At 32.4% G+C, this 13,098-nt stretch overlaps 1 protein-coding gene across 2 annotated transcripts; it reads right to left on the bottom strand.

The window, feature by feature from the left end:
- Positions 1-1,396: 1,396 nt before the first annotated feature.
- Positions 1,397-8,548, bottom strand: LOC117927036 (acetyl-CoA acetyltransferase, cytosolic 1). Of its 2 annotated transcripts, none has more exons than XM_034846402.1 (15): positions 8,476-8,548; positions 7,365-7,418; positions 6,672-6,770; positions 6,326-6,499; positions 6,124-6,229; positions 4,657-4,795; positions 4,395-4,472; positions 4,242-4,307; positions 3,803-3,888; positions 3,307-3,406; positions 3,049-3,159; positions 2,914-2,955; positions 2,713-2,799; positions 2,348-2,452; positions 1,397-1,654 (listed from the first exon to the last, which is right to left on the bottom strand). In XM_034846402.1, the coding sequence occupies exons 2-14, from the start codon at positions 7,399-7,401 to the stop codon at positions 2,363-2,365; spliced, it is 1,215 nt and encodes a 404-aa protein (XP_034702293.1). In that variant the 5' UTR covers positions 7,402-7,418; positions 8,476-8,548; the 3' UTR covers positions 1,397-1,654; positions 2,348-2,362. The 2 variants fall into 2 exon arrangements, with proteins under 2 accessions (XP_034702293.1, XP_034702294.1); XM_034846403.1 differs by having other exon boundaries at positions 1,397-1,669.
- Between the last annotated feature and the right edge of the window lie 4,550 nt (positions 8,549-13,098).

The raw sequence follows: 13,098 nt of genomic DNA on the forward strand, positions 1-13,098 counted from the left end.
AAACGGCTTAACGGCGCTATCGTAATCCAGCGAAGCGCAAGCCTTTGCCTAGCTGGACCCTGCCTCTCTCTCTCACCCACCCACCAAACTCCCCCATCCAATGCCCTTTCATTTTCTTCCCCTTCTTTAATTTTTAAATCATTTTTGTTTTCTACTCATTTAATTATTTTCTGAACTCCCATCACTTTTTCCCCTTCTTTTTTCTTTTTCCTTTTAGTTGATAATTGACCCCATATTTGACGACAAATTATAAAATTATCAAACCCAAAAGCATCATCTCAATCTTTAACAAAAATATATATATATATATCTATAAACCGTATCATAATTACTAAATTATTTTATGAAATAAAATCTCTTTTTATTCTCTCTCCAAGGCTGGTTGGTTGACCAAATGTTTCCCATGATTGTGAAGTTTCTGACATAATCATTTACAAAAATTATAATATTTACGCCAATCATCACACGATTGATATTAAAGTCAATCCACAAATTAGAAATTCGGAGATTTTAACTAACGGAAAGTTGTAATTTCTAAAAGCAATATGATTAAGGAAATGGGTCATTTCTAGCATATCATAATCTAAATTGTCTTTTCAAACCTAAGAAAATCTAACAAGTGGTCGGGTCAACAAATTTTACAGTAAGACGCTACCACAGGTGGTTTCAAATTTTAGCACTCTGTTTTGGGTATTTATGGCATTTCTCCGGTGAGAAGCTACCTCTTCAACCACCATTCCATCACCAGGCATCAGGCATAGCTTATGGCTTTATCTTTGATTCTTCTAAAGTACTACAGAAATTATTTTCTTATGTTCAGATATCATGAAAAAAGATTAAAAAAAAAATTTCCTTCCCATTTTCTTAACATAGACATATATACATATACATATATATATATATATATATAGAAATACATGAATTACCATAGTTTTTTTTTATATTATATAAGGTTTTTTGCCAAGTACTAAGGAGAGGAAAAATAGTACCATAAAAAAGTTCATTATCTTGTGTCTAGATGATATAAAAGAAAAGGGAAAAAAATAAAAATAAAATATATATTTAAAGATTTTTCTCTTTATTTTTCTGAAAAAATAAAAGAATAAAATTAAAATACACTTACTAAAAATTTAGCACACCAGAGCCCAAAGGGCAAGGGACCGTGCTCATTTTTCTTTTCTAACCTTTCCAAGCACAATCACAAAAATTTTATTTTTTCCTTAATTTTTTGCTTTTTTTTTTCTCTCACACAAACATGGCCTTGATGTCTTGTTATTTTGTCCTCTAGCGCCTCTCACAATCACAAAAACTTTAAGGTAAGCTGCTCCTTTGAGTCGTGCTTGGACCATCAATGATCAGCCAAATAATTTCGGTGGTCATCGCTTTCCAAACATAATTTCAGATAATTAGTCGGACGGTTTCCTTTTCAACCAGTGATACACACACACACATATATATACATGGAGATAGAGAGAGAGAGAGACGGAAGAACAGTTATTATTCTATTTTCTTCTGAAGCTAAGTACATTTTATTTCTCAGACGACAAACACAAAAAGGAAAAAAGGGAAAAGAAACCGAGATTAAGTTGCACTTCGTCTAACTAGGCAGGTGATGGAGATTCATCTCTCCCAGGCTCCTGCACTCATAACCGGCCTGCAGCAAACACGGCTATTAGGCATTATTAGTAGATGAAGTATTAACAGCTAGGTTAAGATAAGGTGTTCAATAAATGGTTTCAAACCCAAATATTTTAACTGAAATAAATGGAGAAGTTAATTTTCTGATTACCCTAACCAAGTAGATCTCATCCATTTCCATGTTATTGAAAAAAAAGGCCCTATTTGGCAATATTTTTAAAACTGTTATCAAAAACAGTATTTGACAACCGTTCTTACAAACAATTATCAATTGTTTTTATGACTAAAATTCTGTTTAGGAACTCAAATCGGGAAAATGATTTCCTCTTTATGATCCATGGAGGTGCTATACACTTACAATACAAAAGTTCCTAAAGTATTCTCGTTGCTCGTAATACATTAAAAAATGTGTAAAAATATCTCAAATTTGTTCTAAAATAACAATCTGTTTTGAGAACAATTCCCAAAAAACTGTCCCCTGTCAAAAATTTATCAACTGTATATTCTAAATTAGAAATTTGTTTTCAAGAATAGTTCCCAAGCATGATTATATTCCTTTCCAACATATAGAGACCAAAGATTTATTTTCCATAATCCAACAAATGGCTGGAGGTAACAAGAACAGAAAAAAAAGCTGTTTTTATGCCTAGAATGATATGTCCATCCATGATGCAAATTGTTAACTGACAGTACTAGGCTGGAGACTCACCAAATATAACAAGGCTTACACAAGCTCTACAACTAGTGCTGAGGCACCACCTCCACCATTGCAAACACCACCAACTCCATATTTCCCATCTTTCTGCCTCAGTGCCTGCGACACCATTGTAGTATGAGTATGAGAGTAAAAAATAAGAAGAGGTTCTCCTCTATCAAAAAAACAAAATAAAATAACGGGTTATAGCACAAATACACCCAATACATCTGTATGCAAAATCCTAAGGCCGTCCACTTAAATGGTTCTGAAGCAAAAATGGGAAGCTAGAGACAGAGAAACTAATGTAGTGATGCTTTTTTTGACAATTTAACTCAGTTGATATTACAGAGCATGGAAAGGTTTCAGCACAAATATACCCCCAAAAGTGTGACCAAGATTCGGGCTCCACTGCAACCTAGAGGGTGTCCCAAGGATACAGCACCACCATGCACATTAACTTTTTCCTGCAAGCAAATGGGGCAGGTACTTGTAAAACAAGGTACTGATAGAAATTAAACAATAAGGTGAGGAGTACATGCATGTGACACACACACACACACACAGATTTAAGAACTCACGGGACTAAGTCCAAGCAGTTTCTGATTTGCAAGAGCCACAACCTGCAGATCCAATGTGACAAAATAAGATTGTGAATTCATAGATTGAACAAATGAGTTTGTGATTGTGTTGAAGATCAACGCAAAAAAACTTACAGCAAAGGCTTCATTTATTTCATAGTAATCAATTTGAGAAGCCTCCAAGCCTGCATTTGAAATAGCTTTTGGAATTGCAAGGGCTGGAGCTGTAGTAAATAATTCTGGTGCCTGCAATGCCAATCTTGTATGAATGCCAAGACAAATTACTGGAAACAAACATGAACCATGACATAAAGGCCTTTTTTTCTGACACTTAACAGAGGTCCTACCAACATTTTTTTTTTTAATTTTTTGAGTTTATAATTGGGTAAGTACCTGAGCAGCATCAGCATATCCTGCAATCTTAGCAATGACTGACAGCCCAAGTTGAAGTGCCTTTTCTCCACTTACCAAAACTAAAGCAGCAGCACCATCACTGTCGATGAGCAATTTCACTTTTCAGTATAAGACAGATAACCAAAATGGATGTCAACCCACATACTTAAATGGAATGATTTTCAATTACAATTTTAATTTATTTTTTTGACAAGTATCAGGACATTTGCAAGAACTATAAAACCAAAACCAAAAAATCTAAGCATTTTATGAGAAAGATTAGAAAACAAAATTATGATGAGTGGATGATGTAATAAGAAAATAAGTTTCTTATGAGAATTAATTGAGATGCTATGAAAGAGTCTTCATTCCATGGTGATTCTTGCTAGATTCATAGTGAGTTTATACCGGCAACAAGGACCATAAACACAAGAAGGTACTGGCATCAAACAATAAGTAAATAAAGATGAACAGAAGTATAAATAAGATAATATACCTTATGCTAGAAGCATTGCCTGCAGTGACAGAACCTCCATTCTCCTTAAAACTGGGTCGGAGCTTCTTTAATTTCACAGGGTCAAACTAGCAAAAAGCACAAGAGCAATAGACATTAATGTATATTAACAAAGAAGGTAATATTGATTGATTCTGTATCTATATATTTATTTTCTCAAAGAACTAAAATGTGATCTAAAGATTAAAATAAAAGCTTGATACCAAAAGGAGCAGAAATTAATAATTGATTCCATGCATGACATGAAAAAAAAAATATTGATAAGTTTCCCTCTCCTTTTGTGAGTGCAATATTAGCAATTCAATTTTCAAAAAATAAAGATGGCCAAGTTTTCAAGAAAAATAAGATCTCTGATCTAAAAAGAGAAAATTTATGGTGCTATAAAAATTGAAACTGCATAAAGATACTTATATGCACTTACTTTTCCTAGACCTTCATCCTTGTCAACAATAGTTGATGGTCTCCCTCTTCCCCCAGAAACTTCAACCTGGATGGTATCAAATTAAGATATAGGTTGGCAATTTACAACAAAACACATGGGTTGCATGAATTATCTTAGAACCAGATGTCTAACCGGAACAATTTCCCATGCAAAGGCACCACCATCTTGGGCAGCAATACCACGCTCAAAGCTATGAATAGCATAAGCATCCTGTGGCAAATGTGCAGGAACAAGTCACAAAAAATTGTAGGTGTTACTAAAAGCAGATTTAAGATAACGATTATTTTCACAAATGAATTGCAATATGCATGAATAGGGAGGAACTACTGGAAGTTGAAGTGTAAGGTTTCTTCTGAAATTGTTTGCAACACAATATATGGGCACAAAATGATACCTGCTCCTCCCTTGATATTACATGATTATCTGCACATAATTCAGCACAAACACCCATCCCTGTATCACTGTAAACATCCCACAGCCCATCCTTCAGCATTCCATCAACAAGAGAATCATGTCCAAATCGAGATCCCTTCCTGCAATTTTTAGACAATAGAATAAGCACCAGTAAAGTTCTTGCTTCTGAAGCAATTGAGAACTGATTATGAGTTATACTCGTGTCAGTATGGTTGGGTAATAAGACTAAAAAATTACTAAGCCTAGTATGCTGTCAAAAAAGTAAGTAAAAGATACACAAGAACATCAATTAGAAACCTACGTCACATTTCCATGGGCATGGATATTAGATACCAAATTCCATATAGGTAGAGTGTCAGATTTGAAAAATCTGAAAATTAGGATTTATGACCCATACCATGGCAGGTTACTAAATTTTACCCAAAAAAAAGGAAGGGGAAAAAGAGAGAGAGAGAGCATGAACAGAAACATTTAAAAGCAATGCACTATACGAAATGGTTGTAGGCACCAACATAGTGCATACTCAATGGTAGATCATAGTTACTGGTGATTAATTGAAGAAAATTCAGGTATCTATAAGATTCTATGACTCCAATTTTTGATGCCCACTACATGTATAGTTTGTGTTCAATGCATGCTTGGGAGTCTTCAATGAAAGTTCGACATAGGTATATCTCTCATTTGGGAGTGTTTATGAAACACAGTCAGGAGCGCACCTGCATGAATAACTCAAAACCTAGCATCTTTTGTATAAATTAATCTTGTAATGCAAAATATACTTTCATTTACCTGCTTGCCTATATATAATGTAAACATATATATCTACATCAAGAACAGATTGAACCCCTTCAACAAAATCTATTACCAAAAGAATCTATTCTATGAGCCAAGAACAGATTGAACTCCTTCAACAAAATCTATTACCAAAAGAATCTATTCTATGAACCTCTTATACTCATACAACAGTACAGAAATCATAAAAAATATAGTATAATTTGGTTTTTCAAACTCCAGCCTTGAGCTGGTTTTACGACTTCATCTAGGCAGACAGAAAAAGAAAACAGGCAGGGCTGCTTCCTGTCCCAAACCCCTTGATATTCACTCATCATGGATTTGTTGGTTCTCACTTAATCTTCTAGAGCAAAGAAAGGCTCTCACAAAGATGAAGAATTAGATTCCATTCATTAAAAGCAATAGATCTCCACTTAAATAGTTTTACTGTTTTTCAGGAAGATGAACAGGAAATAGATCCTCAATCCAAAAATGAAGATGGGTGTTAAAATTGGATGAGTATCACCCATCAATATCCACCTCTCTTCTGTCATTTAATATTAACATCCCATTTTGAAGCATCTAAAAAAAACAAAAAACAATCTGTGGGCAAGTCATGATTTGAATTAATAAAAATTTTAATATAATTAACCATGAATAAGTGGGGAATATTAACCTTGCTTCTGCTAGGTATTTAGGCACATTAGACATGCTTTCCATACCACCAGACACAACAATATCATTGACACCCAACTGGATACTCTGTGCTGCGAGCATTGTGGCTGCAATTACCAGCATTAAAAGAACCATGATATTACACTTTAGTGTCAGTTTTGGGGAAAGAGGAAAAGATGCTGTTTCTGATGATAGAGTGGCACCTTTCATTCCTGATGCACAAACTTTGTTGATGGTGGTACAGACCACTGAATTAGGTATTCCTGCACCTAATGCAGCTTGTCTAGCAGGAGCCTGTCCTAAATTTGCACTGAGAACATTTCCAAAGAAAACTTCTTGTACAAGTGATGCATCAACATTTGCCCTTTTAAGAGCGGCTACAAGTTGACACAAAACAACATTTAAGAATTCCTGCTTTTATAATTAATTTGAGTCCCAAATTGGATGGGGGCAAATGCCTATGAAAATATCAAAACCCATAAATTTTGAAGCAAAAGAGAATAAACCAATGGGGATAAACAAACAAACAAAAAAAGGAGGTTGACTGACCTTCAATGGCTATAGATCCAAGCTTGGTAGCTGATAAAGATGAAAGTGTACCCAAAAAGCCACCCATTGGCGTACGTGCAACACCAACAATGCAAACATCTGTTCATAAACCAAGAAAGCTGAGAAACCCAGGAGCAATTTGGAATTTTAATTTTTGATACATGCAAAGCTTGATGACCCTGTATCCTGAAATCATTACATGTTCCTACCAGGGTAACTAGAACATCCATAGAGTAATCATTAGCTCAATAACGTTTGTATAACTCATATGAAACAAGAAGGAAAGGAAATTACTGAATATAAAGCTCTGGAATAGACTCAGTAAAGTCACTACAATTTACATCACTGGAACTTTACTTGTTTTAAATTAAGATGGACAAATTGAAATCTTGAGATACAAACATAAACGGCTTCAAGTTGTGCCACACAAGCATACGTAACACAGAAAAATACAAAGCCCTGCTGCAAATTTTGGCTTGACAAAAAACTAGAGACAGCATTGTTCAAACTACAGCATATTTCTTCCAAAGAACTTTAACACTTTGGACATAACAAATTAAAGAAAACTGAAGAAAACTGCAACTATATGAAAAGTCTATAACAACTATTACAAATGATGCACCTATCCCATATTAGCACCATCTAAGCTTTGCATGAATTTTTGGATTTGTAAAATAGGCAAAAATAAAACACCTCTAGGATTTATTGAAGCTGCTGCTGCCGGAGCCATCCTACAAAAATGGGGATCTGCAGCATTGTAAAAAGGCAAAATTAGGTTTGAGTTGATATAAAATAAAAAAAGGCAGTACCTAATACATACAGAGCATGCTCAAGAAGTGACCCACACAAAAAGGTCAAAATATTGCTTTTCTTTCAGTTCATAACAAAACCATGAGCTCCTTGACATCAAATTCAAATAGTAACCTTACCTAATTTCAGTCAAATAAAAAAATAAATGAATTGTTAGGCAACTAAGCGTTTTTTGTGTTCTCTCCTTCTTTTGGACGTCTTTTTTTTTGTGTTCTCTCACTCTTTGCAATAAGCAAACATAGAAGAGTCTCTGACTATGAAATCAACAACAACATGACCACACACATGCCTGTGGGTACAAACAGAAATGAAGGATAAAGCTGGAAGCAGAAGGATCAAACAAAAGATATGCACTAGGGGAAACGGCAAAGCTAACTCTTTGACATAACTAAAAGCTTTCAATCATATATACTACAAGCTTTTCCTAGTTGTGGTCCAAAATTTCTAATTGATGATTTAAACAAACAATTAACAAGCCAGTAAATATAACCGCCCCAGGTCCTGGATATAGATGCCGGAATTACACTAACTTTCAAAAACCGATCAAACACACTCCGTTCGGCTGCAGAGGAAATCAAAAGAAAAGAAGAAATAACTTCACATCTCAGATTTTCAACGTTTCAACTGAGCCTAATACAACTAGAAGTCGAGTGAGCTAAGCAATAATTTTCTCGGACCAACAAAACACAAAAGATAAAATTAAAAAATTTTCTCCTCCCAGTTTTCTCAGCAACCAAAGATTAAAGAAAAAACAAAAGCTAGATCTAACGTGACTAGGTAATCACACATACAACGAACACTCAATCATCACTTTTCCGTCCATCGCTACTGATAATTACAGATCCAATCGATACGAATAGCGTATTAGATCTCAACAACACCAAATCATTGCGAGAACGAAATTACACTAATCGGAAGTCAAAGAGTGAGATTGTGTGAGGAAACTTTGAGAGAATCGCCGAGAAAATGAGACGGAAACAGAGAGAAAATTTACCTCTTCCTACGCTACTGCGAGATGAAAGAGAAATGTCAAGGAAAGGAGATAGTCAGCACAGCAGAAAACCGAAGTGTGATTCACGAAATATATAGCCGCGCAGAGTGTTAAATTGCCGAAAAGCCCCTCACTCCAACTTGATTTACTGGGACCTCCTTCCCATTTCTCTTATTCTTATTTTATTTCAAACTTAGAAGGAATAAAAATGTGAATATTTTTATTAATTTCTTAATTGTATAATTTCTCGAAAAAATAATATTTAAAAATCGTTCACATATATTTAGTTATTTTCATGAACAAATTTTTTATTAAAAATATAATATAAAAAATAATAATATTTAAATAAAAAATACAACTTTTCTTACAATTTTCATACATATAAAAAATAATATTATTTAAAATTTTATATATAAAAATTAAATATTTTTTATAGTATAATAAGTCTAAAACCAAAATCATAATGTTTTCCTTTTTTTTAGAAAAAAAAAATTTGGATAACCAAACGTAATCATGTCAAACAAAATTTGAGATTAAAAAAAAAAAGAAATAGAACGAAAGAGATAACGTTATTGAGAAAATTGAGATGAAATTAGGGATGATTATTGGATAAGTTCAAGATGGATCATTCCCATACAAATCATATACCGTTTATTTAAAATAATTCTCATTTTTGTCCAATTTTAAAAATTAAATGAGATAGGATGGGCCAGGACATGTATGAGAAATTCTCATACCCATCCCGCATATTTAACTTCTTTTATTTTAAAGTTACTTTTACATTTTTTTAATTACATTAAAATAAATATATTTTATAAATAATTAAATTATTATATTTTTATGACTTATTTTATTTAAAATATTTTATTATTATCTATATATTAATAATAATAAAATAAAAGTTAAATTAAAATAATTTTAAAAATTAATTTTATATATAATCGAGTAGGGCAGGGTAATGCCCAAACTCGTCTTAAGTTTTAAAAAAATCTTCAAACCATTCCAAACCTTGGTTAAAATTGAAACTCGTCTCATTCAAAATAGAACGGGTACCAAAAAATACCCACCCTATTACTATCTCTTTATCAAATCAGTAATGAGTTTGTGTACTAGTGGGTTGGGAAGTCAAATAGAGAGTGTGAAATGAGAGGGTATAAATGTACTATACTTCTTGCAAAATATCAGTCAACTTAGGACAGCTAACCATCTTGTGTGCGGGAGGTGGGCACCCACTAGATGCTGTCACATGACCATTTTTCCAATGTCCCATTTCTCAAAAGTTGGCCAAATGCTTGAAACCCAAATGCCAAAATTGGTCAGCATTTGCCTCCTCTCTTCCCATTCCCACAAAACAAGCGATGAAGGTGATTCCCATTCATGGACTCTTCCCTTTGCCTTCTCCACTTTAAAATTGATTGTTGGTCCAATAAATGGTGCGAGAGTTCATCATCATGAATCAGGTTATTCAATAACGTCGATTATTCAATAAATGATTATTTAAATAAGGTTATTCAACAAATTCATTTATTTTTTGGATCTAACTTGTGATGTTTCATATTGGATATGAGAGAATGTTCCTGACACTATATATGTATAAACTCCTTTTAACCAAGTAAACGTGTTTTAAAGTCGTGAGGACCCCTTTGGGTCAAAAGCGGACAATATCTACACGGTTGGGAGCGAATCGTTACAAATGGTATCAGAGCCGATCCTTGACCCCGGTGTGGGGGTTTGTTTGACTCCGTAAGGGGTATTTGTCTGTTTGGTTCCATAATCACATGGGACACAACGAGGACGTTGTATCTGCATGGGGTGTGTTTGTGACGTCCCATATCGGATATGGGAGAATGTTCCTAACACTATATATGTAGAAACTCCTCTTAATCAAGTAGACGCGTTTTAAAACCGTAAGGACCTCTTTGGGTCCAAAACAGACAATACCTACACGATTGGAAGCGAGTTGTTACATAACTTGATTTAAGATCACATTTATAACTTGATTTAAGATCACATTTATTCTCCAAATTATATCAATTTCAGAATTTTATATGATCACATTTAAAGTCGTTGAAAATCGATTGATTTTAAATGAGACGACTAAAGCCTTTGTCCTAACTCTAATATCTCCGTTCTATTTAATTTCCTTTTAGGTGCGAGACAAGGGAATTGGTACTTGATGTTGATGCTTGTTTGATTTGGTTAGTTTTCCATTCCAATTTCCAACGGGATGCCAAAAACACATGGCTTGAAGGCGTGAAATGCGTGAAATGGTTGATTGGACGTACGCCTCTTCCCCCATTGAATATGAAAGTTGAGTCACGGCCGCTCCACTCAAATCAATATGATCTTGGGGAGCCTTTTCTCGTCTTCAATTATTTTATGTGCCACAAAACTGGACTCCTTGGGAAGTGGAGTTCTTTTTATCTTGGTTTAAAAATGATTTTTTTCCATTAGCATATCAATGAGGATTAGTGTGAATCACGAAGTACTTAGAAAAGAGAAAATCGTGGGCCAAGTAGCTTGACAACAACATTCGCAGCAATCACTTCAAAAAATAATGTATTTCAACTACCATTCATGACCAACAAGTGCTTCTATTAACCCATCACCCATCAAAAATTTTAGAGTATGTAAAATATGAAATTTTTAGTTAAATTAGCATTGCTCAAATAAAATATAAGTAATATGCATTATTTTAAAAATACGTTTGGTACTAATTTTAGGAAGTGTTTTTAGACTTTCTTACATTTTAAAATTTTTATTTTTTAAATATAAAAAAAACAAAAAACACTTTCTAAAATTGTTACCAAACACATTAAATTATTGTTCAAAAAAACTATGTTTAGCTATTTTTCTTTTTTCATTTCATTAATTTACAACGTGTTTGTCAAATAATTGGGTCTTGTTTGTTAGCAGTTTTCATGAACACTTTGTTGTTCTAACAAAAAAAAAAAAAAAAAAAAAAGCAGAAAATTGTTTTATATTTTTTGTTTTTAAAATATGGTATTTTTAATTACCATGTTTTAATTATTTTCACTTGTTTTTAGGATTGTTTTAAAAAAATAATTATACAAATATGAAAAATATAGATAACATTAAAGCATTAAATATAAAATTTATTTTAAAACATTAAAAATAAGTTAAAAATATATCAAATTTCATAACAAACTTTCATCCTACAAAACCTCGTAAAATAATTTAAAAAAATTATTATTAAAACAATATTGTAAAACTAATTTTTAAAACAATTATCAAATAAGACCCGATTTTTCTTTAAAAATAATTTTTATGTTACAAATACTTTATAAAAACACTATCACTTTTAATTTACGATTTCAAATAACACATTTAAACCATAATTTTAAAATATAATTTCCAAATTTATATTAAAAATCATAATTTTAAGATGTAGCTTCAAATAAATTTTTGAACAAAAAAACCCCGACAGAAGTACCATTTTAAATAAATGTTTAAAAAGGGAAGGTGGTGGAATTTTAACACGGTGACGTGCAGAGCCAGCGGAGCAGCTGAGTGGCAGCAGCCACCACCAACCCCCAACCAACTCAAGTTCAAAACTATAAAAATGGTATAATGTGTGGGCGAATGACGTGGGATGCTTCATTCCAACGGTCTTTATACGCAGCCAAAATCGCCTTCTTTCTCTCCACCTCGGCTGTATCTTGCTAAGGTCATCATCCAACGATATCATTGGAAAGTAAGATTCATGTTTTATTATTTAGGGTGTCCCCATAAATGGGGATTTTTGATAATTATAAGTTAAATTTAAAATTAATTTTTAAAAATGTAGTACATTGAAAAATATTTTCAAATTTACAGCACTTTTTGTCACTTGGAAATGTGTCTCTTAAAAAAACATCTTCCGTCATTTTTATATCAGTGATACACGTTATAAAAAATTGGATTTATATTAAAAGTGTTTTTTCAAGAGACATCTTCCATAATTTTTATATCAATAATATACGTTAAAAAAAATTTGAATTTACATTAAAAGTGTCTTTTCAAGAGATATTTTTTACAATTCCACAAAATCAAATTTATATTAAATGTCTTTTAAAGAAACACTTTTCATAATTTTCATATTAGTTGCATAATGAAAAAAATTGAATTTATACTAAAGATATCTTTTTAAGAGACACTTTCAACAATTTCATAAAATTAAATTTATATTAAAGGTGTTTCTTAAAGAGATGTCTTAAACAATTCTTGTATCAGTCATCCATTAAAATAATTGAATTTATATTAAAAATGTCTTTTCAAAAGATACATTCCACAACTCCATATAATTAAATTTATATTGAAAAGTTTTCCTTCAAGAGACACTTTTAGTATAAATTTAATTTTTTCGATAGGTGACTAATATAAAAATTGTGGAAAGTGTTTCTTCAAAAGACACATTTAGTATAAATTCAATTTTGTGGAATTGTGAGACTCAATGTAAATTCGATTTTTTTTCATTGTGTGATTGATATGAAAATTGTGCAAGATGTCTAGTCAAGAGACACATTTAGTATAAATTTGATTTAATGGTATTGTGGAAATGATATTTATTTAGTATAAATTCAATTTTTTTTTAAATATGTATAACTAATAAAAAAATTTATGGAA

The sequence above is a fragment of the Vitis riparia genome, chromosome 12, assembly GCF_004353265.1.
Source record: "Vitis riparia cultivar Riparia Gloire de Montpellier isolate 1030 chromosome 12, EGFV_Vit.rip_1.0, whole genome shotgun sequence".
NCBI lineage: Eukaryota > Viridiplantae > Streptophyta > Magnoliopsida > Vitales > Vitaceae > Vitis > Vitis riparia.

Bases quoted from the DNA above. Each gene is read 5' to 3' on its own strand.
- LOC117927036 (XM_034846402.1), bottom strand. From the start codon at position 7,401: ATGGCTCCGGCAGCAGCAGCTTCAATAAATCCTAGAG. The intron at 2,800-2,913 runs GTGAGTTCTTAA...ATTTGCTTGCAG, and splicing joins AACTGCTTGGACTTAGTCCC to GAAAAAGTTAATGTGCATGG. The intron at 2,453-2,712 runs GTATATTTGTGC...ATGGTGTCGCAG, and splicing joins TCTTGGTCACACTTTTGGGG to GCACTGAGGCAGAAAGATGG.